At 48.3% G+C, this 25,461-nt stretch overlaps 2 protein-coding genes across 6 annotated transcripts in view; one reads left to right on the forward strand and one right to left on the reverse strand.

Annotated features, from left to right (window-relative positions):
• The first annotated feature begins 281 nt into the window (after window positions 1-281).
• Window positions 282-4,289, forward strand: RNF227 (ring finger protein 227). 2 transcript variants are annotated; one of them, XM_079952186.1, is made up of 3 exons: window positions 282-974; window positions 2,069-2,122; window positions 2,891-4,289. In XM_079952186.1, exons 1-2 carry the CDS (start codon window positions 383-385, stop codon window positions 2,089-2,091), a joined length of 615 nt encoding a protein of 204 aa, XP_079808312.1. In that variant the 5' UTR covers window positions 282-382; the 3' UTR covers window positions 2,092-2,122; window positions 2,891-4,289. The 2 variants fall into 2 exon arrangements, with proteins under 2 accessions (XP_079808312.1, XP_079808311.1); XM_079952185.1 differs by lacking the exon at window positions 2,069-2,122 and having other exon boundaries at window positions 300-974.
• Window positions 4,290-8,998: 4,709 nt separating this feature from the next.
• The window catches only part of CHD3 (chromodomain helicase DNA binding protein 3), a gene marked incomplete at its 5' end in the record, with an annotated part of 60,282 nt that continues 43,819 nt past the window's right edge, over window positions 8,999-25,461 (reverse strand). For all 4 annotated transcript variants that reach the window (XM_079951702.1, XM_079951703.1, XM_079951701.1 and 1 more), the window contains 19 exons: window positions 8,999-9,991; window positions 10,821-10,947; window positions 11,229-11,392; window positions 12,483-12,678; window positions 13,279-13,411; window positions 14,334-14,442; window positions 14,767-14,907; window positions 15,415-15,516; window positions 15,975-16,128; window positions 16,545-16,663; window positions 17,153-17,318; window positions 18,124-18,268; window positions 20,137-20,270; window positions 21,029-21,114; window positions 21,763-21,828; window positions 22,438-22,615; window positions 22,831-22,997; window positions 23,440-23,671; window positions 25,227-25,351. In XM_079951702.1, coding sequence (XP_079807828.1) covers window positions 9,894-9,991; window positions 10,821-10,947; window positions 11,229-11,392; window positions 12,483-12,678; window positions 13,279-13,411; window positions 14,334-14,442; window positions 14,767-14,907; window positions 15,415-15,516; window positions 15,975-16,128; window positions 16,545-16,663; window positions 17,153-17,318; window positions 18,124-18,268; window positions 20,137-20,270; window positions 21,029-21,114; window positions 21,763-21,828; window positions 22,438-22,615; window positions 22,831-22,997; window positions 23,440-23,671; window positions 25,227-25,351 — 2,642 coding nt within the window. In that variant the 3' untranslated portion in view covers window positions 8,999-9,893. The remainder of the gene's footprint in view (window positions 9,992-10,820; window positions 10,948-11,228; window positions 11,393-12,482; window positions 12,679-13,278; window positions 13,412-14,333; window positions 14,443-14,766; window positions 14,908-15,414; window positions 15,517-15,974; window positions 16,129-16,544; window positions 16,664-17,152; window positions 17,319-18,123; window positions 18,269-20,136; window positions 20,271-21,028; window positions 21,115-21,762; window positions 21,829-22,437; window positions 22,616-22,830; window positions 22,998-23,439; window positions 23,672-25,226; window positions 25,352-25,461) is intronic.

Here is a 25,461-nt window from a genome sequence, read left to right on the forward strand (position 1 = left end):
ATCAGACTGGTGTAGCTGTTCTTTCCGCCTCAATTTACCTCAGAAGCCTCACCAGTTGGATTTCAAGAGGTTGCGGGGGGGGGAGGGGCGCGCCTCTCCCGCCTGCCCTCCCCGCCCCCCACCAACCGCCTCCCATATTTTCTCCCGCCTTTTTCCCCCTTTGAAGAGGCTGGGGAGGCGTGGCCTTTCGCCGCGCACCGCCCCTCTAGCTCCGCATTGGCCGAAAAGAGCAAAAGGGGCGTGTACCCAAGCGACCGGGCCTGCCCCCCCGTGTCTATATATAGAGGGAGCCGGCGAGAGGCGCCCTTCAGTTGGCTCGCGCGCCTCGCGGGCTACGGGTAAGCGCGCAAGGGGCCGTTGTAAGCCAAGGCAGAAGGAGGCTATGGCCGTGGACGAGCGCGAAGAGGGCGGCGCCTCCGAGGACCTGGAGTGTGGCATCTGCTGCATGCCTTACGACCGTTGCGGCCGCGCGCCGCGCCGCCTGGGGGGCGCGCACGGCTCGTGGAAGCCCTCCCGCTGCCGCCACGTGATCTGCAGCGCCTGCGTGTGTCAGCTGGCGCGCGAGGGCTGGTGGGAGGAGGTCACGTGCCCTTACTGCCGCACCGTCACCTCGCTGCGCGAGCGCGGCAACTTCCTCGTGGCCGGCGTCCGGCGCGGGAGCGCGGGGCTGACGGGCAACCGGCGCCGCCTCGTCCTGCCGCCCATCGACGCCGAGCTCTGGCAGCGCGTCGTCCGCCTCGAGAAGCAAGGGGCCGGCGGCGGGAGCAAGGCCGAGGAGCGCCTGGGGGAGAAGGAGGGCAGCGGCGGCGACGAGGAGGACGGCGGCGACAGCGAGGCTGGCCAGTGGCGCCTATGGAGGGCGCTGAAGAGACTGCTGAAGGGAGGGAGTGGGGACAGCGATGCGCCTGCGCGGAGCAGGAGAGGGCGTGGCCGGAGCAGGTCCGTGCCCCCCAGGCGGAGACCACCAATCAATCGTGAGTGCCTCTTCTCATGCGGTAGGGGGGCGTGGTCTGATAACCAACAATAATAATAATAATTTGTTATTTATACCATGTCCACTCTGGGCAGCTCACAATCAAGTGTTAAAAACAATACAGCATTAAATATTAAAAACTTCCCTAAACAGGGCTGCCTTCAGATGTCTTTTAAAGATAGGATAGCTGCTTATTTCCTGGTGCCACCACGGAGAAGGCCCTCTGCCTGGTTCCCTGTAACTTCACTTCTCTCAATGAGGGAACCATCAGAAGGCCCTCGGCGCTTAGGGCTTTCAAGGTCAGCACCAACACTTTGAATTGTGCTCAGAAACGTCCTGGGAGCCAATGCAGATCTCTCAGGACCGGTGTTATGTGGTCCCGGTGGCCACTCCCAGTCCCCAGTCTAGCTGCCGCATTCTGGATTAATTGCAGTTTTCAGGTCACCTTCAAAGGTAGCCCCACGTAGAGCACATTGCAGTAGTCCAAGCAGGAGATAACTAGAGCATGCACCACTCTGGCGAGACAGTCTGCAGGCAGGGAGGGTCTTAGCCTGCATACCAGGTGGAGCTGGTAGACAGCCGCGTTGGACGCAGAATTAACCTGCGCCGCCATGGACAGATGTGAGTCCAAAATGACTCCCAGGCTGCGCACCTGGTCCTTCGGGGGCACAATTACCCCATTCAGGACCAGAAAACCCCCCACATCTGCCCGCCCCCTGTCCCCCCAAAACAGTACTTCTGTCTTGTCAGGATTCAACCTCATGTCATCACGATTAATTTTTTTTATAATTATTAGTAAAAGATTTGTTTTCAATAAGCTTTTTAAAACAGAATAATGGAAAGTCACAGGGAGTGAGGCTCATCATAAGGGTGGAAGGAACAAATAGCCCAGGAGGCTCGAGGGGCTTAGCAGGCCTCGCGTGTTGGCAGGAGTCTGCCTTGCCAGGTGCATGAAGTGCTGCTCACCTTGGGAGATGTGTACGCATGTTTGGGCTAGTGGGTGTAACACTTTGCTGCGACATGGCCTCTCCACAAAAGCTTTTAGTCACTATAAATGCTTGCCTTCTAAGCCCATCTTCGCTTTTGCTTTGACAGACTTAACACGCCTGGCCTTCTGAGGTGCTGCCTGCTTCCTCCTGCATCTGACTTGTGGGTCTTCTTTCTTCTTTTTTAAAAAGGAAACTTTCTTGCTTTGAAGCTTTATTTAGATTTAATTGATTGACCAAAATGGGACTAGTTGGGCAAGGTTTCCTTTAATTGAGTGGCAGCACGGTTATAAGATGTGTCAGTTTGGAGCAAGCAAGGTCCTTAATCTCCATTTTATTGATATCACGTAGTTGACTATATTGACATATAGTTTATGTATGTTAAATGTCAATGCTTTTTTTCAAAATCCAGGTGTTGGTCAGCTTTTCTGCATGTGGGTGCTGAGCAGTGTATAGAGGTCAGGACGGGGGCCAGCAGGCAATGTTAAATTACCCCCTTCTGTGCAACAGTTCATCACCACATTGAGTTGTCTTCTGTAGGGTGATGATGGTGGAGAGGATCCCCAGGTTTCATATTCATATGTCAAGATGGGAAATTGAGCAAGTGAGCTAGAGCAGGGGTGTATTGGTAGACAAAACTGTTGTAGATGAGTCCCATCTCCCTTTGGGGCTGGAGTGTACTCCAACTTCTTACAACTATATACTTAAAAGTGTGCCAGTCCCTTGACTGAGCATTTCCTTTCCCTTGCCTCCATGATGCAAAGTTGGGTCAGAGGATGGCGGTTCAGGTGAAACACTTTCTTGCTTTAAAATGAGGCTCCTGAATTAGGCTTGTGCTGACAGACATAAGCTTTGGCATTAGCGGTTTTAAATATTTATGGGTCCCCAATTATAGTTCACACCAGTGGCTTTCTTTTTCTCTCCTGTGCAGCCTATGGCCCTGAAATAAAGGACTTGGCACTCATGACTTGCTACATCATCTGAAAAGTGGCTGGCTTGGAATCAACAAGCTTTTATGAGCCTGCTACATCAGAAGAGTAGCCAGCTTGCACCTTCAAGGCTTTGATGAAGCATCCTTTGTCCACCCATGGGGTGTCCTTTCCCTGCAGCACGTGCAGGATGAATGAGGTGATGCACTGTTCTTCTGGTTACCATGCGACAGATTTTCACCATGCTACTCAGGGAGGTGCTATTCCTTATGACTCCATGGAGGCCATTGCAGACAGATGACCCAAGAGGAGCTACAGAAACCCTTTCATCCCTTCTCCCCTCACAGCTTCTGTCTCCTGAAATGGAGCAGAATGTGGAAGATGGCAGCAGAAAGTGGAGGATGACCTGTCATATGTTATACAAGATTACATCTCTTCTGGACTAAGTCTGTGTCTTGAAGGCTGACTTGCAGTCAATTTATCTTGCACATAGGTTGTTTAACATGGTTCTGAACCATGGAAAGTTTTCCATTGTCTATGTACCTTTCAAAAAACTGAGGGGGCATACATGAGATTACTTTCTGAAGGTACCCTCCTACGTGCACTCTGGCAAAAATGGGATGGATGCAGCCAAGATTGGATGGCTTACAATTTGAACATATATTTTGGTACTCATAATACTTTGCTTTCCTACTGCAAAGTAGCCATTTTAACAAAATTTAGCATGTGCTATTGTATGAGAGATCAAGGATGGAAATACTGTGCCTTGCAATCCCTGTGTGTATGTATATTCTGTTTTCAGTCTTGCAAGCTACATCTTTCATATTTGGCTTTTTTTCGCCCTCAGACCGCATACCTGAGGGCGGAACAAATTTGGTTAAATGGCTTCATGGGAATATTTTGGTATATTATCCAGTTTTTACTAAGGTTTCCCCCCGCCCCTCTGTTGCAACATGTTTTTTGACACAAAGTTGAGGTTGTTTCCTAGTTTTTCAGATGAGTAACTGAAGTAAAAGTTTATTTGACCAAAGATCCTTTGAGAAGACCATCCAGACTATAAGCAGGCCTCATAATCCTTGTGACTGTGTTGGTTTGGCTTCCTCCGACCAACACTGTTTTCTTTCACTGCATTCATTACGAACTACAGAACAGATTCTGCAGGCTCTCCCATTTTGGAAATCTCAGATGTGAAAAGTATCAGAAGAGGCAGTCGGCCTCTCCTAGCTAGATACTGCGTTCTTCCTGACAAGGAAATTATTTAAGTGTTGGTTTGTTTTTTTTAAAGAAGCATTTCTGTGAAATGTGTATGTCATACTTAATAATTTCATATTTATAATTCTTCCCCGTATTGCCAATTGTAACTTATTTAATTTTAATAAAAACCCAAGAGTGAAACTATTATTTTGGTGGTTATCTTTTTGGTTTTGTAAAGAGCCCCTTAGTCTGAAACACATCAGTTAAAGGACCTCACCAATTGAATTCTGACTACATCTTGATTCCAAATCTTGGCAGTCAAGCAAAACCCCTCAGTCCACAGATTACCAGCCTTTCCACAGCACACTGTTTGGGAATCATTTTACGAACCTAAAAGATTTCTGGGCCTTTGTTGATGTAGGGGGCTTGCCCCTGCCTTGAGACAAGCCTTTGTCTTGGGTCAGCAGAATGCACAGTGACCCACCTCCTAACTTTGACATGGCAGCAAAAACCTTGTAAATGGGCAGGGCTGATACAGGTCGTAAACCAAAATATCTGAAAGGCTGCTCAGGGTCCAGAAGGTTTGTGAGCTCTTGGAGCAGGGTAGTCCCTTCATCCTAAAGCTCTCAAGGTGAGGAAAAGGTCTAAATTTGGGGGAAGATGGATGTTAAAGACTTAATTGGTTCTTAAAGTAGGAATGGGGCAAATAGTTTACAGTTTTTTATTAATTACATTTCTATCCCACCTATTCACTTAGGAGCTCAGGATGGCAGAGATAGTTTGCCCTCTCAGTTTCATCTTCACAACCCTGTGAGGTAGGTTTGGCTGAGAGGCAATGACTGGCCCAAGGTCACCAGGTGAGCTTCATGGCCATGTGTGGATTTGAAACTTGGTTTTTCCAAGGTCCTAGTCTGACACTTAAACCACACTGCCTCACTGCATCCAAGAGAGCTTGACAATATTGCAGGTTTGGCTAGCCAGGTGGGATCTGCCATTTCCCAACACCTCGAGTAGATGAGACCTATGTGTGTGTGTTCCCTGCAGCCTGCAAATTCTCCACCTGGGTGACTCAGGCTGCTGCGTTCCTTGCTTTAGCACACCTGTCCCTGGCTCCTTCCGATTCTGGTTTCCCCATCTAGAGGATTGCAGCAATTTCCAAGCCATCATATCCTGTTTAATCATCGCTCTGGACTCTGCAACCAGCCTCTCTCCCATGACTAGGGACAAGGGCTGCTTTTAATGGGCCTGTGTGGGTGGCATCTGCATGACTCACTCTGGCTAGTCCACCCTTGCCCACAGCCAGACACAAACAGATGCAGCAAACGTGGAGGGAAGTGACTCAAACTTTTGGCGGCCAAGGAGCCTCATTTTGGAAATGGAAGTTGGAAATCGCCTTGAGGCAGTGGCGTGTGATCGGGAGAGCAACCTGTTAACAAGCCAAGCCTAACGTGAACGGTGAGTCTACAACTCCAAAGGAGAATTTGGGGCAGGATTTGGGTCAACTTGATCTCTAAAATGGGTTACACTGATACACCTGAAGTGCCACAGGTCTTTTTTTTTTCTTAAAAAGACACACCTGGACGTAGCCGATTCCCATGGCAAGCATAATGTTATTGGGGGCTGTATCTCTACTTTTGTGTTATGCGAGCCCACCATTTGTGACTGGTGCCCCCAGTGGTCCAAAAAGGTTGGCAACTCCTGATATATGGCGCTAGTCCTCAGTCCTAGGACACACTTTCAGCCCAAAGTTCTACAAGGGCCCTACTTTTGATTTTTTTACACCATATATATTGTTACTGTGGGAATGTTGCTGCTGTGACCCAGGAGTTGAAGAATACAGAATTCATCTAGCAAGTGGAGCTTTTTGCTGCAAGTTAAGGGTTAATATTGATACATGGAGCAACATGTCTTGCTCATTTACCTTCCTGTACTTGTTAAAAAGTAGGAAAGAAACATAATATGAATAAATTATTGAATTTTCACAGAGTATGGGAGGTACATAATGGGTTGCTATAACTGAATCCATGTGTGAGATTGGCTTAATTTCAGCAATAACTCTCAGGTGAAAGTCATGCAACCTGTTGGTGTGGACCCCACTAGTATAGGTAATTGTCCAATTGCCTGGCAGTGTGTTAATGGAGAAAAGATTAACCGCTAATATGTCTCAACCTTATTGTCCCTCTGGGGCTAACTCATGGTGTTCCCTGTTGAATAGATAGAAAACTGCAGAAATTGTAATGCTGTTACTCTTGGTGGAAGGAAAATGGAGGTAATTTTTACCTTGAATGGGTTTTTTTTTAAATAGACCATGAATAATTTTCTTCAAAACATGGTGCGAGCAAGTTCACAATCTAATTGACAGAAGAGCCTATTCTGCCTCAGTTTGTGGGGTATGTTTTAGCTCTGAATTGCTTGACTCTTTTTGCTCTACAGTGGTACCTTGGTTTACAACCATAATCCGTTCCGGAGGTCCGTTTGTAAACCGAAACAGGTTGTATAACCCAAGGCGTGCTTTCGCCAATGGGGCCTCCCAAAAAAAAATTGTTCGTAATCCAAAAAAAGGTTGCAAATCGGGACACGCATTTCCAGGTTTGATGTGGTTGTAATCCAAAACGAATGCAAACCAAGACATATGCAAACCAAGCTATCACTGTATTTAAATCCGGTATCACATTTGTGGTTCTAAAATTTTGTTTTTTGTCTTTCTGGTTTTCCAAACACTGCCTCCTCTCAAAGGTGAGCTTGGGTCAGCTCTAGGTAAAATCTCCTATGCGAGTTCATTCATTTTAAGAAGCTGGTGATTAGTTGAACTTTCAAAAGGGGAGTGGGGTGAGTAGTTGGGGGAGGGGGGTTGCCAGCTGGAGTTAGGCAAGAGTGAGTGACACTGTGTGTGTGTGTGTGTGTGTGTGTGTGTGTGTGTGTGTGTGTGTGGAGAGTAGAGATCAAACTAGTGGAGGAGAATAAAGACATTGCAGTAGAAAATAATGTATCAGGCATCCACTACCAATCACGATCCATTTTGAATGGGCACACCCTGGGTTGGGAATGAGTGAGCAGACTAGGAAATCATACAAGTGTTGCCTGCAGTGTAGGAGGAATGGCCGTAGTTTTGCATGCAGAAGGCCCCAGGTGGTCTCTAGGCAGGGCAAGACTTTGGTGTGAAACAGTCGAACTATTGCCAGTCACATGTCAATGGAACTGAGCTTGGTGGCCCAATGGTCTGACTAAACACCCTGAAACTTCCTAGTTTCCTCTATTGCACCAATAGGAATTCAGCCAAGCAGCCTTCCCCCAACCCGGTGTCCTCCAGATGTTTTGGATGGCAGTGTGACCCTTTAAAAAAAAAAAGTATGTGCCAGAAAAGCTGTGTGTTCAACGGTTTGGCGGAAGAAAACCCTTGTAAATTTCTTTTTTGTAGTGCTCTTACAATCTGTGATGGGTCAGGACAGCTGGGTGGGTGAAGACATCAAAGAGGCTACCCTGATGAGAGATGCTCCAGATAGCTGAACAGAAAGAGCCTGGTTGCCTGTGATTCTCGTTCAGTCCCTTCACAGCAGCTGTACCTTGCCATGGCTTTCTCAGAACTTCAGTGGCTGGAACAAAAGGTTAGATTTTCCTGCAGAGCTTTTTGCAGAGGGTTAGGCTGACCTCTGCTGGTGGGAAGGGTTCCTAGCTTGTGCCATAAACTTCACCACTTGCTTTTTTTTCTTTAGTCGTCTTGTTTTCTTTCATAGAATTTTAGACCATGAGGCTCATCTAGTCCAACCCCCGGCAATGCAGGAATCTTTTGTCCAATGTGGGGCTCGAACTCACGACCCTGAGATTAAGAGTCTCATGCTCTACCAACTGAACTATCAAGAGTTTTCAAGAGTGAAATCTCTAAACGGCCTATATGGCTGCACTGAAGAGCAAAGCCAGACCATCTTCATTTTTGGCCCCCTCCAGCTTTGCACCTGCACCACACGAAGAACCTCACTTGGCCCCTCCAGGTTCCTCCTGCTGTCCCAGAAATGAGACTTGCTGGTGGATGGCTGAATTTGGACATCATCTCCTTTTCTTCCCCATTGCCAATCTTTAGTGTAAATGGTTGAGAGCATATAAAGCATCAACCTTCTTCCATGCCTAGTCCTGAACAATCTCAAGCCTTGGGGACCTTTTTGGCATTTGTATTGCACTCCTTAACTTCAGGCTCAGAGCACAGGCTCTGAAATGCCTTTCCCAGGGAGTCCCGCCAGGCCCTCACCCTCCTTCGGCCAACAGGTAAAGAGCACTGGATTTACATGGGTCTTTGCTTGCATTTTAGTCATCACTCATTTTTCTTAATTGGCGGCTGGCTTCATTTATGGGCTTTGCCTGCTCTGCTTTTGGCTTGTAGATTGCCACTTGCCTTAACATATGTGTTTTATTGTGGGTGTGAGCTGCTATTTGCACCAAGAAGAGAGGTGGGAGGAAACCTGAATAAATAAAAAATAATAATCTTGAGCTGTTCCTACATACCCATTTTCCCCTCTTCAATAACAAGGGCTGAACATTTCCAAAATCCTCTGCGCGAGAAAGGCAAATGCTGCTATTCACCCCATTTCTTCAAGCCTTGTTTCATCTGTTAACAGTCTTGCATGGAAAGGTGCTTACGTTAAATCCATGTGTAAGTCACAGCATGTTCATATTTTGCAAAGGTGCAGATGGCGGAGAGCATTGTAAGCTCAGCACACACAACTGCTAACAAATTTCATCTTCAACACTTATGTGTACCTTTTTTAAATGTGCCAAAGCAACCTTTTAGATTATGTGAAAATGACACAGAAACTGCAGTGGAAACAAATGACGCAACAGCAGACCTAGCCTCCCCTTTCAAGCGCTGCCAGAGCCCCATTTCTTCCAAGCTACCCACACAAAGGAGGCACAACGCACCCAGGTGATGTAGCCAAGGAAACAGTGCCTTTATTCTGTAAGATTTAAACAAGAAGTGACTTGAGATCCGGCAACAAAATCCAGGAGCGCAGAGCTGGCCCTCCTGTTGCCCCTCCTCCCTGCCCCCCTCCTCCTCCAACAACTTGCTTCTAAAGAAGAGGCTGGCAGGAAGAAGGGGCAAAGAGGCAGCCCCCTTGCCCGCCCGCTCAAAGCAGGGGACACTCCTGGAAGGAGCGCACCTTCGGGATCTGGCTTCCCCAGAGTTCCAGATGCAGGGAGATGGTGGTGGAGTTTGCTCCCCACACTATGCGTTCTCAGAACAGAACATGGCTAGGGAGTGTGTCCCCCTCCCGACTGCCCCATTATCGCCCCTGCAAGGGGTCCAAGCACAAGTGGGAAGGGGGTTAAACATACAGGATGAGTGTGTATACATTATATATATATTCATATTTATAGAGTCACTTTGCAGTGCTTCTCAAAGGTTCAGCACTGCCAGGAGCAAATGCCGCAAGGCAGGCAGCCCCCTCCCCTGTCACAAGCAGGAGACTCCAAAGGTGGAGCCCTGGGAGCCTAATTCCAATTCCACTTTAAAGCCTCTGGCCAGAAACGGAACCCAGATGGGCCCTGGCTCCCAAACATTTATCCCCGGCTGGTTTTGAGACCTGCCTCCCCACACCCAAGAAGGGAGAGAGGAGGTGCTTGGGAGACAGCAACTAAATCTAACACAGGAGGTTGAGGTGGGCATTATTCACCCACCCTCCCCACCGCCCAGGCAAAGCCACCAACGTGATCAGAAAATAAAAGAGGAGAGGCTCGAGGGGAACCATGTGCCCCTCCCGTCTGCCAGAGGCAGAACCTGTCCAGAAGCGACCAGGTAGGCAAGTTAGCCCAGGTGCCCCATCAGTCGTCTATGCAAATCACCTCCCCACTTTTCGCCTCTTTCTTCTCCAGGCTCTCTCCTTCTTTTTCCTTCTTCACAATCACAGGGGGACCGTTGGCTGCAGTTGCACAAGCAGAGAGAGAAAAAGGCAGGGTTAGCTAGAGGAACGACTCAGACATGCAGCTCCCAACTCTTGCCTGGTGCTCCCTCCTGCCCACTGAGAAGGAACAAGAGGAGGAGGGCATACTGGTGGTGAGAGCCATCCCCCGCTATAAGTCGCTACCACTGCATAGCCCACTTCTGACCACAGAAGCTGCTGTTTTGGCTAGCAACCACAAAACACACTTCTTTCCCCGCTCACATGTTCTAATCTTTTTAGAAAGCCACCATCAGCATCAGAAAGGAGAAAAAGAGGCAAAGCCTCAAAATGGTATTGTGCAGGGTGGTGGTGGTGGTGAAATTTAATAAAATCATAAAATGCCAAACGTATTTTGCTGTATACCATTTTTTAGGGGCACTGAAAAAGCAACCAACCATGAAAATCCCTCATCAACTTCCATGTTCTGACATCCTTGAGGCAAGGAGAGAAGCTACATTGCTGGACTTCCTTCAACACCCATTTATTGACCTTTCTTCCCCCAGACTACCCAGGAATCTTCATTCCTCGATGGGTTTCATTGTTAAGTAGGTATGAGTCTGGTTAGTGACTGAATCAGAGAATGCTATCTAGGGTCCCATGTCAAAGACAGGAATGCCAGAGTATCAAAAATGCTCACTCTGATTTGTTGCTCTAATGATGTATTTTGGTCCAGGAAGGAGACAAAATCCGCCCCCTCCCCCGCTGGACCCACAACAGTGGGGGTGGGGAGGGTGAACTGTGGTCAGAGATCCTACATGCAGTTTCAATTTGCCCTTGCCTGCTCTTTCCCCACTCACCCACAACCAACCTGTGATGAAGGAGCCAGTTGGCATTTGGCTGTAGTTGGCACCCATAGTGGGGAGCGTTCCGCCAGGGGTGGCACCAAAGGAGCCCCCAAAGCTTGGAGGGGTGGCATAGGGCCCAGGGGGAAAGGCCTGTAAGAAGAGAAGAAGAAAAAAGAAGAGGGAGAGGGCAACTGAACTCCAGCCACAAGGCAGAGAAATGCCACAAGAGAACAGGTGGTAATAATATGTCTGTCTGGAAGGACCATCCCTCCAAGTCTTAAAAGTTTCACAACCTGTTTTATCAGTTGTGTTCCAGGCTGCCTTCACACCAATAGAAGCAAAACCATGTTAGGCCCTGTTGTGAGCTGCCCTCCACCCCACTTCACTAGCCAGTCAGGGGAATGAGAGTGGAGCAGGGAGCGGACAGTTACCGGGGCAGTCTGTGTCTCGTTCCCCTTGCTTGCCAAGCGGCTGAGGATGCTGCGTTCGGACATCTGGAGGCGGGCGGCAATTGGAGGGATGCGAGAGAGCGTGGCTGGCAGGCGCGTCACGTCCGCTTTCATGTCACTGAGAAGCTCCTCAAGCTGGTTCAGCACTAGGAGGAGAGAGAAAGGAGGAGACAGAAGGAGAAAGAGACCAAAATCTGTCAGGGGGGGCAGAGCCCAGGTTAACAGGCGACCTCTCCTGGAACCCAAGAATCCCTTGCCAAACCTATCCTGCATTTCACCAAGTTCATGGGGGCTGGGGCAGCGGCGTGAGATTTGCTCCTGAGCCAAACTCACTCCATGGACACTCCTAAAATGAGCTAGAAGATCTATCCATTCTTTCTGCCCACCCGTCATAGAGAAGGGATTTGGCCCACTTGCCAGATTGTTCATCACCAAGCACAGAGGAAATACTCTCCCAAAGGATAGCTACCAGGCACTGGAGACTCTCGGATGAGTCCAAGCAGATGGAGGGAAATGGATGCACCAAGATGGGAGACTAAATGCAAAGGATGCTCACACAGTATTTGGGAGGGTGGGGGACACACCAGAGAAACTCACAGGAAAATAAACCAGATATACTTGAGAAATGTACCAGAGACAGCAAAATATTTAAGAGACACGTGGATGGGGACAAATGTGAACCACTGCTACTCACAGAATATTTGGTGGAGAAATACACAAGTGATACTTAAAAGTGCATGGAGCCAGGTATCTCAGAAGCGCTCCATGTGAAACTCAAGAGAATTTTATGGGGACTTTAAAAAAAGAAAAGATACATCAAAAGCACTGAATATGATTGTGTAAGAGGATAGTCCGGAGGGCATAATTCCACTGCTACACCGAAAGATACTCAGTGGACTACTCAGCAGTCATGCTTGGGACAGAGAGGAGAGGGGAAATGTTCAGAAGATAAAAAGATGTTTTGCAGATGTCCAGCAAGCACACAAAGGATTGTTGGCAGATACTCAGAAGATATTTGTGGATACTCCATGGATAGACCAAAGCAGATACACCAGAGATACACAGAGCAGGATCAAGGAGACAACTGTACACAGCGGCTTTTCTGATCACAACCGCACTTTAATGGATTCAGAATGTGGTACAGAAGGAGGACGCTGCACAGAGGCGCGGGGGGCGGGGTGTAGGGGGTTCACATGGACTGTCCTCTCCGGGCCCTCCTACCCGCCCGCCTCTTACCCTTGTGCAGGACGGCGTTGGCAGGCTTGTTGCCAGCCAGAGATTCCTTGGACAAGTGCTGGTGGCTCTCGGCCAAACACTCCACCTCGGCAAAGCGGGTGTTGAGGGCCATGGCCGGGTGGCTGGGGTCCTGAGTCATGTTCAGGTAGGCGGCTCTCCGCAGCTGCTCTTCAATCACCAGGGCTTGCTCCAGAAGCTGAAGGAAGGAAATGGAGAGAAGGGAAATGAGGTGCTTTGAAAAACTGCCATTTGGCCCAATGTGGCTTTCCTCTCAAGGTAACCAAAACCAGGACTGGGCAATAATTTGCAGATTCTTCAGTACTGATTAGTTTAAACAAATCCAGTTAATTCTGGCTCTTCTAAGCCACAAAGAGGGAAATTAAACTATGCAGAATACTGAAGTACCCCTGAAAGGCTTACACCTCCACTATCCCACTTTAAGGATTTCAGGTTCTCCCCAGGCATTAGATTCAAACTTATTTTCATAACCATAAGGACTAGAAACCTGTTTATAAAAGCTGAGATTATTTTGCACCCCAAAATACATTTGCGATTGTGGAAATATATAATTGTCTGGATATACGCCTGGTTTATTTCAGAAGCCGCTGACATCGTCGTCCTCAGATCGGCAACCTCTGGTTACACTGCCAATGTTAACACAGCTTCAACTTTTGCTTCAAAATGCTAAAAGCAAGCTTTTGAATTACATAGACTGCTTTGCCTGAAATAGTCATTTGACTGCCAACTGTCCCCAAGCCCTTGATTCTACTGTCTGCTCCCATCAATTCATCCACACCTTGAATCTTCTGGCAAGGAACTTGTTCTTCATCTCCAAAAAGTTTCCCTTGTTGGCTTCGGTCTTAAAGGGCTCATTGATGATGGCGAACTGGTTGTCATTCTGGATATCCTGCCAGCGAGCGTAGCCGTGACTGTAGAGAGGTGCAGGGGCATTAAGGAATCTTCACAGGCCACAGGGAACCCACTGCCACTTCCCAGCAAGGCAGGGGAACAAGGAACTGCCTGGCATGAAGTCACAGTCTACAGCTTATGGTTCTGCATGGTTATCTACCCTGAACCAAGAGGCCATAAAATGCATTTCCCAGCCCTGAGGTTATGAGAGAAAGTCTGGATCTGCTGTTCCCTGTCAACTCACACAGCTCCATAAACAGAAAAAAGCATAAAACAGCAAGAAAAAGCATTTGAACCTTTGTTTTCCTCAGAAATAAAGGAATGGAGGAGGTGGCAGACTTGGTATGAAATATTAAAAGACACCTGGGGAAGAAGTCCCGTTGAGCCCTGCTGGGCAAAGATGCTTGGGATCACAGGGCATGATTAGGAGAAAACCTTTTGGGCAGATGACTGCCTATGGAACATTTCAAGGCTGGAAGGAGAAGATGCTGGGTCCTAGTGCCTGCCTGGCAACGGTGGGCAGCTCAGGGCAGCCCCTGAGCAGGTGCTAGGCTCTTCTCCACTGTCAGCAGCATTCAAGAGGGGGAAACACTGAAGTCATGTTTGCTATACAGAACGCCAGCAGCGGACATTCCTAGCACAGAGAACAGTCGCTGGGTCTTTTCCCTGCTCTAGACAGCTGTTCAGAAGGTGCCAAATCTCCCTTTGAATCAGCCAGTGGCCAATATTGGAGGGAGAGTGCCATAACCAAGCCCACTCCCAGGTTAGGCACCAATCCTATATTTCTGTTACTCGCCTCTCTGTACTGTCACATCTCTCGCCAAGGGCTGCACCTTTCGCTGAGGAAGAGCTCAAGTAGGGGTTTCCAGGAGGTGAGCTTGGCTCTCCTTACTTGCCATGAATCAGCACACACACATACTGCTCTCCTGGGTCAAAGGATACAGGACAATGCCCGCCAGAAGCCAGTAGTCATGTCGGCGGTGCCAGATCTCGTTAAGCTTACTGGAGGAGATGGCGGCTCGCTCCTCGTTCTGCCAAAGGGTGTGGAGTTCTGAAGAGAGGGGGGGGGGGAGAGATGTCCACAGTCAGTGCTACTCTCGATGAACTCCTGGCAAAATTAAGTGCATTGCTTCTCTTCACAAGGTGACCCAGCTGGCACCCAACGTTTCAAACAGTACAAGTTACTTCCACACTAAGTGACCTAGTTCACACATTATCCACTTAAGGGAGAGAGCTTCTTTCCCTAGTTGGCCCAAACAAGGGAGGGGGTCGCTCTCTACACACCTACACACACATACACACTTGCCAGGTCACTCTCTATCCCAGCACAGGCTCATCTCCACATTGTGGGTCTGCACCTAAAGCCACAACATACCCGTGAAGCCACCGTCGGCTATGTTGAACATGAATCGGGGCTTCTCGGTCTTCTCCTCCTTCTTGCCATTGTTCCGGTTTTCATCTTTGATGTTGCTAGCTTTGGGCTCTTTTCCAGGCTCCCTCTCGGCTTTTGCCTCTTCTTGTAAGAGGGAAGGTGAGAACAGGGAGGTGAAAGAGGCCACCAAGCCCTGAATTCTCCATCCCGCTTCTGTGCCCCTCTCCCAGGCTTCCTGCTGGAGGGGGCTGGCAAAATTCTACATAAGCCACACCCTCAAATCTAAGGCCTGCCTCCCTCCCTCAACACCATGTGGAGTCACCCTGCACATGTCAGCCAATTTCTGGAGTGGGAAGGGGGATCAGAGACTGGTGGTCTTTGTCCTTTCCCAAACAGGACCTTCAAATCCTGCCTTCAGGCCATTCCCAGAAACCAGGGCAAGGCAAAATGTGGGGAGGGGGGATTAAAAACTGGAAAGTATCACATGACCCCTTCCCAGTGAGAGTCCTAAACTGCTCATTTCCCCCAACTTGCCTAACCTCTGGATGGTGACACAGATTCAGCTCTAGGTTGCAAAGGGCTTTAGTTCAAGCCCTGCGACGACATCTGGGTTCATCCCTCTACACTTCTGCCTCATAAAGCCCATGTTACCTTTCTTCACTTCTTGTGCCTCTCCCTCAGCCTTTTCCTTACTCTCGTCACTCTCTGTGGGTTTCTCATCTGCCACGAGTTTTTCGGGATCAGCATCTGGAACTTTGGAAAGTGCAGGGAAAATGTGAGGTATGGGGGTGTCACTTGGAGTATCTGATGTCATACAGTGCTGTGTAGGATCTTCACTATAATCTGTTACCATTTCCCCCAAAAAAGAAGAGCCAAAGCTTCTTGCCCTCTTTGAAAACGGAACATTGGTTGCTTATCATGACATGTGTAGGGGGGGCATAGAACCATGGGCACTACCTCCAGAACACCACCACACACCATCCAGAGAAGATAAAAGCAAGGTGGAAGTTTGTTTGGAGCTCCCACTGATGACAAGCTCTTCTCAGGTCCACATTCCTTGACAGTGAAGAGCAGGTGAGGATTCTTGAGGCACATTTGCACCTTCCTTATATTACTCAAATGCATTTTCCCCACGTTCCCAAAGAAGGACAGTCTTCAGTGCTCAGATCTAGAACCATTCCCCCTCCATCCCCATCCTTATAAATCTTTACCCAATTTCTCTTTCTCTTCCTTGACTGCGGGCTCGGCTTCTGTCTCCTTCTCCCCAAGTGCTACCAATCCCTCCTGGTCAGGCTTCTTGGACGACTCCATTTCCGCTTTTTCCCCTGAGAAGGTGGCAGAAGTGGGCTGCTCGGGGGCTGAAGGCTGAGAAATGCAAAATAACAACCATTTTCCACCACCCTTTGAGCTAGTGATACATTGCTAGGAACTCCACACAGCAGGGAAGTGAATTAGAGATGATGTAGCGCTACTAAAGGGGATTGTGTGGTTGAAGTTTCACTGTCTGCAAGTGGAGCTACTGCTTAACAGTGGAATCCTCATGCTGTCGTTTCTAAAGGCCAGAAGCCTTTAATATCAAAACTAGTGGGAAGAAGAGAGCAGGGCACATCCACAGAATGTTTGGCTGTTGCCTTCAGTAGCAACAATGCTGGTAATTTCCCCAGGAGCACTGCTTTTGAAAACATTCCCAAAATATCTCCCCCCACAAGGTACACCAAACCACGCAGCTCTATTGCTTGGCGGACCACCTGAAAGAACCCCTCCCTTGCACAAACACAAACCTCAACCTCCATTTTCTCGCCACCCTTGGCTTCTTTCTCCGGCTTCTCATCTTTGGCTTCTGGGTCCTCCTTTTCTGCCAGGGTTGCCCCATCTCCTTTGTCACTGGGAGCCGGGGTAGCTGGTGGGATGGACACCAAGGTAACAGTCATCCTCTGCTTCTTCAAAAACACATTTGCACTATAATCCTGTACACCTTAGGACCAATCCAAAGCCAAGATAAACTGCAGCCATTCAAATCCACATGACGCTTATCATTTTAACAAACCAAGTTTTTATCTAATGTATGCTAGCATTAATACAGCCACCTTCTTAAACTGAATCTGGTTTCATTTACACCGGTATCAATGTAAAGCGACTTCGTCTTAGACCCAGGAACAAAATTCTAAGCTCTTTTGAGAATGATATCTATTTGGAATGAATAAATGTAGCCAGCCCCAGTGCTCAGAGATATGGCAGGATAGAAATCCTAAGAGACTAGCAACATGAAGGAAAATACCTTCACCTATTGGCCAGATTCTGAACCCATTAGGAGGGTCTCTGGCCTCTTAGTTGGAAGTGATTTGGAGTTCCTCCCACCCCCCACCAAGAGATGCTCCAGGGGGCATACCTGGCTTGGAGGTGCAGGGGGTATTGGTGCAGCTGGGGTCTGGGGTGGTGGTGGAGGTTTTGATGGTGGGAGACGAAGCTCGGGATGACTTTTTGGAGTCAGCGCTGGGGTCAGGCATCAATTCAGGCATGCTCCAGCGACCATTAATGTGTTCAAACTCTTGCACCTGCCATATAAAAAGATATGCAGCCCACTGTGAGCAAACACATTTTAGCTGTGTTAGATAAGGGCTGCAAGAACAAGCCCAACAGTAGAAATATTGAGGAAGGGAGGAGGATCCCATGGACTCAGTCAGGCTCTCATAGAAGAGATTCTGCAGTCAAGATGTTTCCAAACAGAAAAAAAAACCACAACAAAATACTGGCATTCCCATTCATTCCCTTTAAAAAATCATGCTAATAGCCTAAAATCAGACAAAAACTGTGGTTCGGTCTCATGGCATTTAAGTATCTCACTTTTGTATGATGAGAATTTTAAAATTCAAAGAGATGCTGAAGACTTTGAAAATAATAAGGGTACTACTTCTTCCCAGGCTATTGAATGGGAAGTCTATATTTGAGGTAAGGTAATAATAGCATATGCTTTTTATAAGAGACGGACTAGAATTTCTCGAGAAGAGCATTTGGAGAAAATAGTGAATTGTCTTTTAAGCATCCTGTTCTTCAAACTGAAGGTTGCAATGCACATAATATTAACTATATTATGCTAGAGATGAATTTGCACTGGCTTATTTGCACCAGAGCTATGGGGATTGTGGAGAGAGGATGGCTAAAATATTGGCTTGTTATTTAAAGCAAAAAGAAGAAAGTTGGAATTTACCTGGTTAATGGTGAACAAGAAAACCAAGATACTCAAGAACACTTCCTTTTCCTTTAGAGGAAAGAAGCCCACACATAATATTTTCTTAAGGGAACTGGCGGATTTCCCTTTACTCACCTGCCTTTCCTACCCTTAATGGTCAGATTCCCTACCTTTTTCTTCACCAGAGACATGACACCTATCCGTGTCAGGACCTGCTGCCTCGAGAGACCTTCCCTGGGCACCCCATCGGCAAAAGTCTCAGAACCGTCAGCCCCAGGCTCGCAGAGGTGTCTCATGAATAGTGAGACGTATGCCCTGGAGAAATATAAAATCCAACAGGCTGAATGAGAATTTATGCAAGGGGGAGGGAGCACCAAAGTTAAGATCCTGATACATTTCCCCATGGATGCTCAGGGGACAGAGCAACTCCCCTATGAAGAAAGGTTACAACAGATAAAACAAAGATCTGAAGTGGTGTCAAATGGAAGATGGAGCAAACTTGCTTTCTGCTGCTGCAGAGGGCAGGACCCAAACCATGGATTTAAATGAGAAAGGATATTCAGACTAAATATTAGGAAGAACTTCCTGATAGTAGGAGCTGTTTGGCAGTGGACTGGAATACCAGGGAAGGTGCTGGAGTCTCCTTATTGGAAATTTTAAAATGGAGGTTAGAAGGCCATCTGAAATAGATTTTTTTAGCTGTGATAGCAGGGTGTTGGACGATGACACTTGTGGTCCCATTCTATGGTTCTACAAACATCTGGGGCTTTTTAGTTTCGAAAAAAAGCAAGTAGGGGGTGATAAATTTGTATGAAATTATGCAATGTATGGAGAAGCGCTTTTGCTTCACCCCCATAATCAGTGGGATTATCCAATGAAAATGAAAGGAAGGCGAGTCCTTCACAAAGTGCCTATAGAAACAAAATGTGCCAATGGCTGCCAATTTGGACAACTTTAAAGGCAGTTATCAATAGCTGTATGCTTCTTCCTGGATCAGAGGCTGCCTGCCTCCAATACCCATTGCTGGCGATCCTGGGCAGGAGAGAGTGACTGCACTCATGTCCTGCTTGTAGACTTCCCCCGCTTGGGGCAACTGGCTGGCAACTGTGTGTGGGGGTGATGCTGGACTATATGGACCTCTGATCCGATTGAGCTGGTTTCCTCTTATCCTCTGCATTTGGTGAACCGCTGTGAACAGAATTATTTGGGTTTGAAGCAGGAGGAGCTTGCTTTGTGGCAGTGGATGGCACCTTACCATCTTTTGAAATAGGCTGCTGTCCATCTGCAAAAGCCAGCTCCTAACCAGTGACTAGATTGCAGTGATGTCACAGACCTCTAGTGCCTTTGTTTCCAGAAACAATAGCACCCAAACCATGAGATGAGAGGGAGAGGAGGAAATGGAAAGGAACAGAAATACTGAATGTGGACCTGCACCCAAACACCCCACCTGTGACAAAGACCCACACATTTGCCATCAGATTTTCTTCTCTTGTCTTCACTCTGTGCGCACATAGCTCTGTAACTGTGGGCCAGCTTGGTAGATGCCAGAGCTTGGGCTCCCCAATGCACCCGGCCACAGCCCCCCTTTGCTGAGGGACTGCTCTGGGTCTGCATGAGGGAGGGGAGGGTCATCTCTACCCCTCACACTCCAGGAAACACAGACCCAAAAATGGTTTGGAGGGTTTGTCAGATGAGTAAGAACCACCATCACTTGGCAAATAGCGTCCTAGGGCTAATCTGTCCACCCTGTTCCAAGGGTACAGGGTCAGTACAGGCTTTACCTGAAAATGTCAAATCTGGCACTTGAACAAATTAGACTGAAAACTGCTTTCCTTGCATTTGCTTATTTTGTATGAGACGTTCCAGTTGTTCATACTAGCAGGGGGAGTACTGAAGATGGGCCTCCCTTGAGCTCTGGAGGTTCTAGGAGGCATTGCTGGTATGCAGCCAAGCTTATCTTTGTGGCCAGAATGTCTAGAAAGAGTCTGCTTTTTATGAAAATAAGTATCTTGAGATGCTGTGTGTTTGTGCTTGTACAGTAGGACTGTGACATTTAGACAACCCTGGTTATAGCTGCTTTGCAGGAGGATCCTCAAAACTTGTTAATCAGGAGGCAGGATGAACCCTTCTTCCCCCTGGGAAGTGGAATGTCGCAGGACGCCAATCTCACACAAGACACCTACTTAAATTCTTTCTCCGTCTTGCCCCGCAAGTCCCGGACCAGCCACTGGGAGGTGAAGGCATCTTGTGGAGGCATGCCCCAGCGCATGACGGCATTCAGGAAGGCCTTTCGCTGGCGGGTGTTGAACCCGAGCACCTGAAGGAAGGTGGCACAAAAGCCAGGGTCATCCCCAAAGCGTCACTAATATGGCTACTGCTAGGGTCCCCCTAACTCTTCTAGGAAACCTAGGAAATTAGCCACTTGCCCACAGAGCGTAACCTTTGCCAAATTGCCCACCACTCAAGCTGTACCACAACACATAGATTTTGTAAACCGCTTTGATGTTTGCTTGCTTTTTTTACAATCAAGCAGTGCATAAATTTAATGAAATAAAAAATAAATAACACCTAAGCTAAAGCAGAGGGACACGGGTGGCGCTGTGGGTTAAACCACAGAGCCTAGGGTCAGCGGTTCGAATCCCTGTGACGGGGTGAGCTCCTGTTGCTCGGTCCCTGCTCCTGCCAACCTAACAGTTCTAAAGCACGTCAAAGTGCAAGCAGATAAATAGGTACCGCTCCAGTGGGAAGGTAAACGGCGTTTCCGTGTGCTACTCTGGTTTGCCAGAAGTGGCTTTGTCATGCTGGCTACATGACCCGGAAGCTGTATGCTGGCTCCCTTGGCCAAGAAAGCGAGATGAGCGCCACAACCCCAGAGTCGGTCATGATTGGACCTAATGGTCAGGGGTCCCTCTACCTTTAAGCCAAAGCACTGCTCCTTTTCCAGTACCCCTTTCCGGTCCAGTACCCCTTTCCCTCCTACTCCACAGTTCAAATGGTTGTTGGGGAAGTGGACCTGTCCCATCTATGTTTCCCCTCCCACCACTCAAAAGCCATCCTGCAAGGCCGTCCTCTCACCTCAATGTTCCCACCAACTCGTGCCAGAAGCGGGGGGAGAGGTTTGTCCTTCTCGTTCCGGAGCTGCCGTCTGGACTGTCGGCGACCTTGGCACGCAGAGCGAGAGACAGAGGCTTACAATCACATCCCTCCACTGCTCTAGTATTGCCGAGGCATGGCCAGGTGCCCAGAAAGCCTCTCCTGGCTTGGCAGGCAGGACATGGAGAAGGTCCCACCAAAGTCCCTTGTGCTGGCCTGCCCAAGGCCACACACTCATTTGGCCCGGGAAAGCCAGGAAGAGAACGCAGCCCTCCTCCTGGCATGCCAATAGGGAGGGAGGGCTGGCTGGCTGGCTGGCTGGCTGAGATCCCAGAAAGACATGTGCAGCAGGCTGCCGTGATAGAAAGCAACCTCCCATCACACAGAGGAAGGCAGGCCACCAGGAAAGAGCAAGTCCCACGGGGTTTGTTAGGTGCAATACAAGGCAGCGTAGGTCAAGAATCAGTAACACAAAAACGCGCGTGTACACATAGTTCACAGCCCTGATGGAATGCTGCACAAGAGCAAACCTCTGTTCCCAACCAGCCATATAGATTTGTTCCCTCTCTTTGCTTGGCAGGAGCTCACAAGCTGTGGATTGAGCATGGAAAGAGGGAGGATCCCTCCCCTGGGCCGAGAGTTGGACTATTACACAGTCTTCAGGCTCCTTTCAGGGCACACCACATGCAGGAGAGGAAGGAAAAACAAGCCCTCACCTTCTGGCCTTTCGTCAAAGTCTTCGTCCTCCTCTTCAGAGCCCACTGAGTACTCGGACTGATTGTCTGAAACAGCATCAGGCCAGTTTGCAAGCAGTACAAGGCTCTTGCTTTTTCAGTGCTTCTTGCCCCCTCCCATAAACCCCACATCACCAGACGATCACTTCCATGCAAAGTGCTGGAGAGGTTACTGGAACACAACCACCAACCCCCTTTTTTGAAAGCTGAAAATCGCTTAAGACACCAGTGACCAAATATATGACCAGGTTGGTTTTCAGGGGGGCATGTTAGTCTAGATTTCCTTCCACTGCATGATGGGAGAAGCAGTCCTACCTCCATGTCTTGCCCCCAAAAAACCACAGTCCGCACGCACTTTCAGCAGATGGAATCTGGTAAAACCTTACACAACGCAAAGGAGATGCAGTTCTGGCTCTGTTTTCCCTCTAACCTCCATCAGGAATACTTCCTGAGGACTAGCCACTCCGAGCATGCATAAAATCACTCTCCCCCCCGCCGCATTTGCAGGTTTCAAATTACAAGAGAATGGGGGGGGGGGCGGGAGGTCAGGATAGGGTCCCTAAAATCTGGGGTCATTTTGTTCAGAGATAGGTTCAGTAGCCCATAGAGTGCCAGGTGGCCACTCCTATCCTCGCAAGGGGACCCCGAAATGCTGACCTTGGTCCTCTTGGGCCGCATCATTGTAGTTGACCTGTTTGCGCACACGCTTCCCTTTTCCTAGGTTGCGAGCCAAGTCCTCCTGCTGCTGCTCGTAATGGTGCCGCAACAGCTTCTCCCAGTAGTCAGGGTCCACATTCTCCTCTTGTTTGATGATCTCCCGCTCAATCTCCTCAATCTGAGGCAGCAAAGAGAAGGTCGGAGTCACTGGGATGCACACACTAGCACAAAAACAGTCACCCTTTGCAAGCGACCTCATGGAGCCGCACACGCTGCACCCATTGCTCCATGGCTTCAGGCTCATGAAGACATCTCATCTGTAAGCCCTGGAGCACAGCCTTGTGGCCTACTGAACCATCAGCCATGATATCACAGCTGCCTTGTCCGACTGACCTTGTCCTCCTCCCGAACCACGTACTGAGCCACTTTGAAGGAGCTGAGGTACTCGTTCATGTTTTGGACGTCTGCATCATCGGTGGCATCCTGGTTACGGTCCAACAGCCGTGCAATGGCTTCGTTGTCATAGTGGATGACACTGCTGTCCTCCTCTTTGTTCTCTCCTGTAGTGAGGTGAGGAGAAGAAAAGGGGGCAAGGGGTAGGAGACTGAGGCTGAGACCTGGGAGATTGCTGCCAAATTCACCACAAAGGTTGCTGCAATTTATGATCGATGGATTTCACCTTCAGCCCAAACCCTGATTCTGCACAGTACACTTTACCCTGCAATGGTTGCAGCAAGAAGTACCTGCATCATTCGACACAGCAAGATCCGCTGGTGTACCTGGCAGCCCAGGTGGCAGAAGAGGCCAAGCGCACTGCTCAGCAGCTCTGTCTGATTAAAAGAATATAGCTTCCTTTGTTCAGCTTCCCAATGTGAACTGTTATTCCTCTCCTAATATGCATGAAGCTAGACTACTGCAATTAATTCTACTTGGGATAACCCTTGGACATTGCAAACAACTGCCTGCCTCTTGATGCATCACCCACAGCAGCGATCCTCTCACCCTCGTTTTCGTCCTTGAAGAGCTCCTCAGTGCCAAACTTGAGGATGTCATCCAGCTCCTGCTTGGACATGCTGCCCGACTTGGAGCCCAGGCCTGGGCGGACAACCAGGTGAGTCAGCATCATCTTCCGCTTGGCCACCTGCGTAATACGCTCCTCCACAGATGCCCGTGTCACAAAGCGATAGATCATCACCTTGTTGGCCTGGCCAATGCGATGAGCTCTGCTGAAGGCCTGCAAAATGGGGGGGGGGGTGAAAAACAACCCAAGAAAGTCAGGTAATGATGAAATGGCTTGGGGAGGATTATGGCCCTTAAGTCCTGATTTGCGTTTCTCACCATAGGAACCAAGATGGTGAACCAGATAGGCTTTTGAGCTAATTGATCTGGGCTCTTCTTATGCTCCACATCTGGTATGCTGCTATGGTCAAAAGTATGTGTGCTAAAAACGGGGCGGGGGGGGGAGAGAGAACGGGACTGCTTTGCAGCAATGGTTACATCTGAAGATGTTTTAGGATAAAGTAGGCTGCTGCCCATCTGTATACTTGTCCCTAGCCACTGGCTGATCTGCAATGATGTCAGAGACCTCTAGTGACTTTGGTTCTAGAAGCGGCCTGCAATAGCACCCAAACCATGAGAAGGCAGGGAAGGGAGAAAACGCAGAGAAAGGGGAATAGAGAGAATTAACCCAAACACCCTGTACATGAAAGAGGCCTGTTGGAAAACTCATTGCTCCACATTTGCCATCAGATTTTCTTCCCTTGTCTTCACTCTGTGAGCACATGGGTCTGTAACTGTGGGCCAGCTTGGTAGATGCCATAGCTTGGGCTCCCCAATGCATCCGGCCACAGCTCCCCTTTGCTGAGGGATTGCTCTGTGTCTGCATGAGGGAGGGGAGGGTCACCTCTACACCTCACACTCCAGGAAACACAGACCCAAAAAATGTTTGGAGGGTGTGTCAGATGAGTAAGAACCATCATCACTTGGCAAATACCATGCTAAGGTTTAATTATCCACTCTGTTCCAAGGGCTCAGGGTCAATTGCAATACAGGCCTCTCTCATGCTGTTCTCTCAAAATGCCTAATTTGGTACCTGAATAAAATAGATGAAAACTACTTTCCTTGCATTTGCTGATTTTGCTTTATTCATTTCATTTATCCATGCCTTGGGTGGGAGTGCTGAAATCAGCCTCACTCCAGCCTAGAAATTTTAGCAGGCGTTGCTGGTACATGGCCAAGCTTATCTTTGTGGCCAGAAAATAACTTTGACTAAAAATTATCTCTGTATGAATGAAAAGTAAGCTTCTTGGGATGCTGAGGATTTTGCTTGCATAGTCGGATTGTGGGAATGTCTATAACCCATTGACCGCTGATTGGCTAATGGGTGAAAAAGGGATGATAGATAAAATCAGCCTTTGGTCTGATCCAGCAAGGTTTTTTTGTTTTTTGTTTATTTACTTCATAAAATTAATATATTGATTGTAAAAAAACACCAACCACAACCACACCCTCAAAGTGGTTCTTATGTGTAACCTCTGGTGGATCTACAGAATTATTATTATTATTATATCCCACCTTTCCCCCTGATGTTTTAGATGCTTAGAAACATCTAGAAACATAGAAAAAAGCAATTATAAAAATAAAAATAATGTATACACATACACAGTGTATATATAGTTTATTAAAACATGCAGAGCATTACAATAAAAACATCACAGCACCAGCCACCTCCTTAAAAACAGAAGTCCATAAGGAGGAAGGGGGGTGATCAGGGAAGGAGAGGAGCCTACCTGAATATCATTGTGAGGGTTCCAGTCTGAATCAAAGATGATCACCGTGTCAGCTGTGGCCAAGTTGATGCCCAAACCACCTGCCCGCGTGGAGAGCAGGAAGCAGAACTGCTGAGCTCCCGGGGCTGAAAAAGAATGAAGACCTCAGTGAGTGAATCAGGAGGTAAGACATATGAACTGGACTCAAAATTCAGAACACAAAGTTGAACTCAGAAGTCAGGCTCAGGTCTGCTTT

This window comes from Podarcis cretensis (assembly GCF_951804945.1).
Source record: "Podarcis cretensis genome assembly, chromosome: 13".
Taxonomy (NCBI): Eukaryota; Metazoa; Chordata; class Lepidosauria; order Squamata; family Lacertidae; genus Podarcis; species Podarcis cretensis.

What these genes read in the sequence shown, in the direction of transcription:
- RNF227 (XM_079952185.1), top strand. Translation starts at nt 383, where the DNA reads ATGGCCGTGGACGAGCGCGAAGAGGGCGGCGCCTCCGAGGACCTGGAG. An exon ending in GCGGAGACCACCAATCAATC is followed by an intron (nt 975 to 2,890) that starts GTGAGTGCCTCT and finishes TCTCCTGTGCAG; the next exon opens with CCTATGGCCCTGAAATAAAG.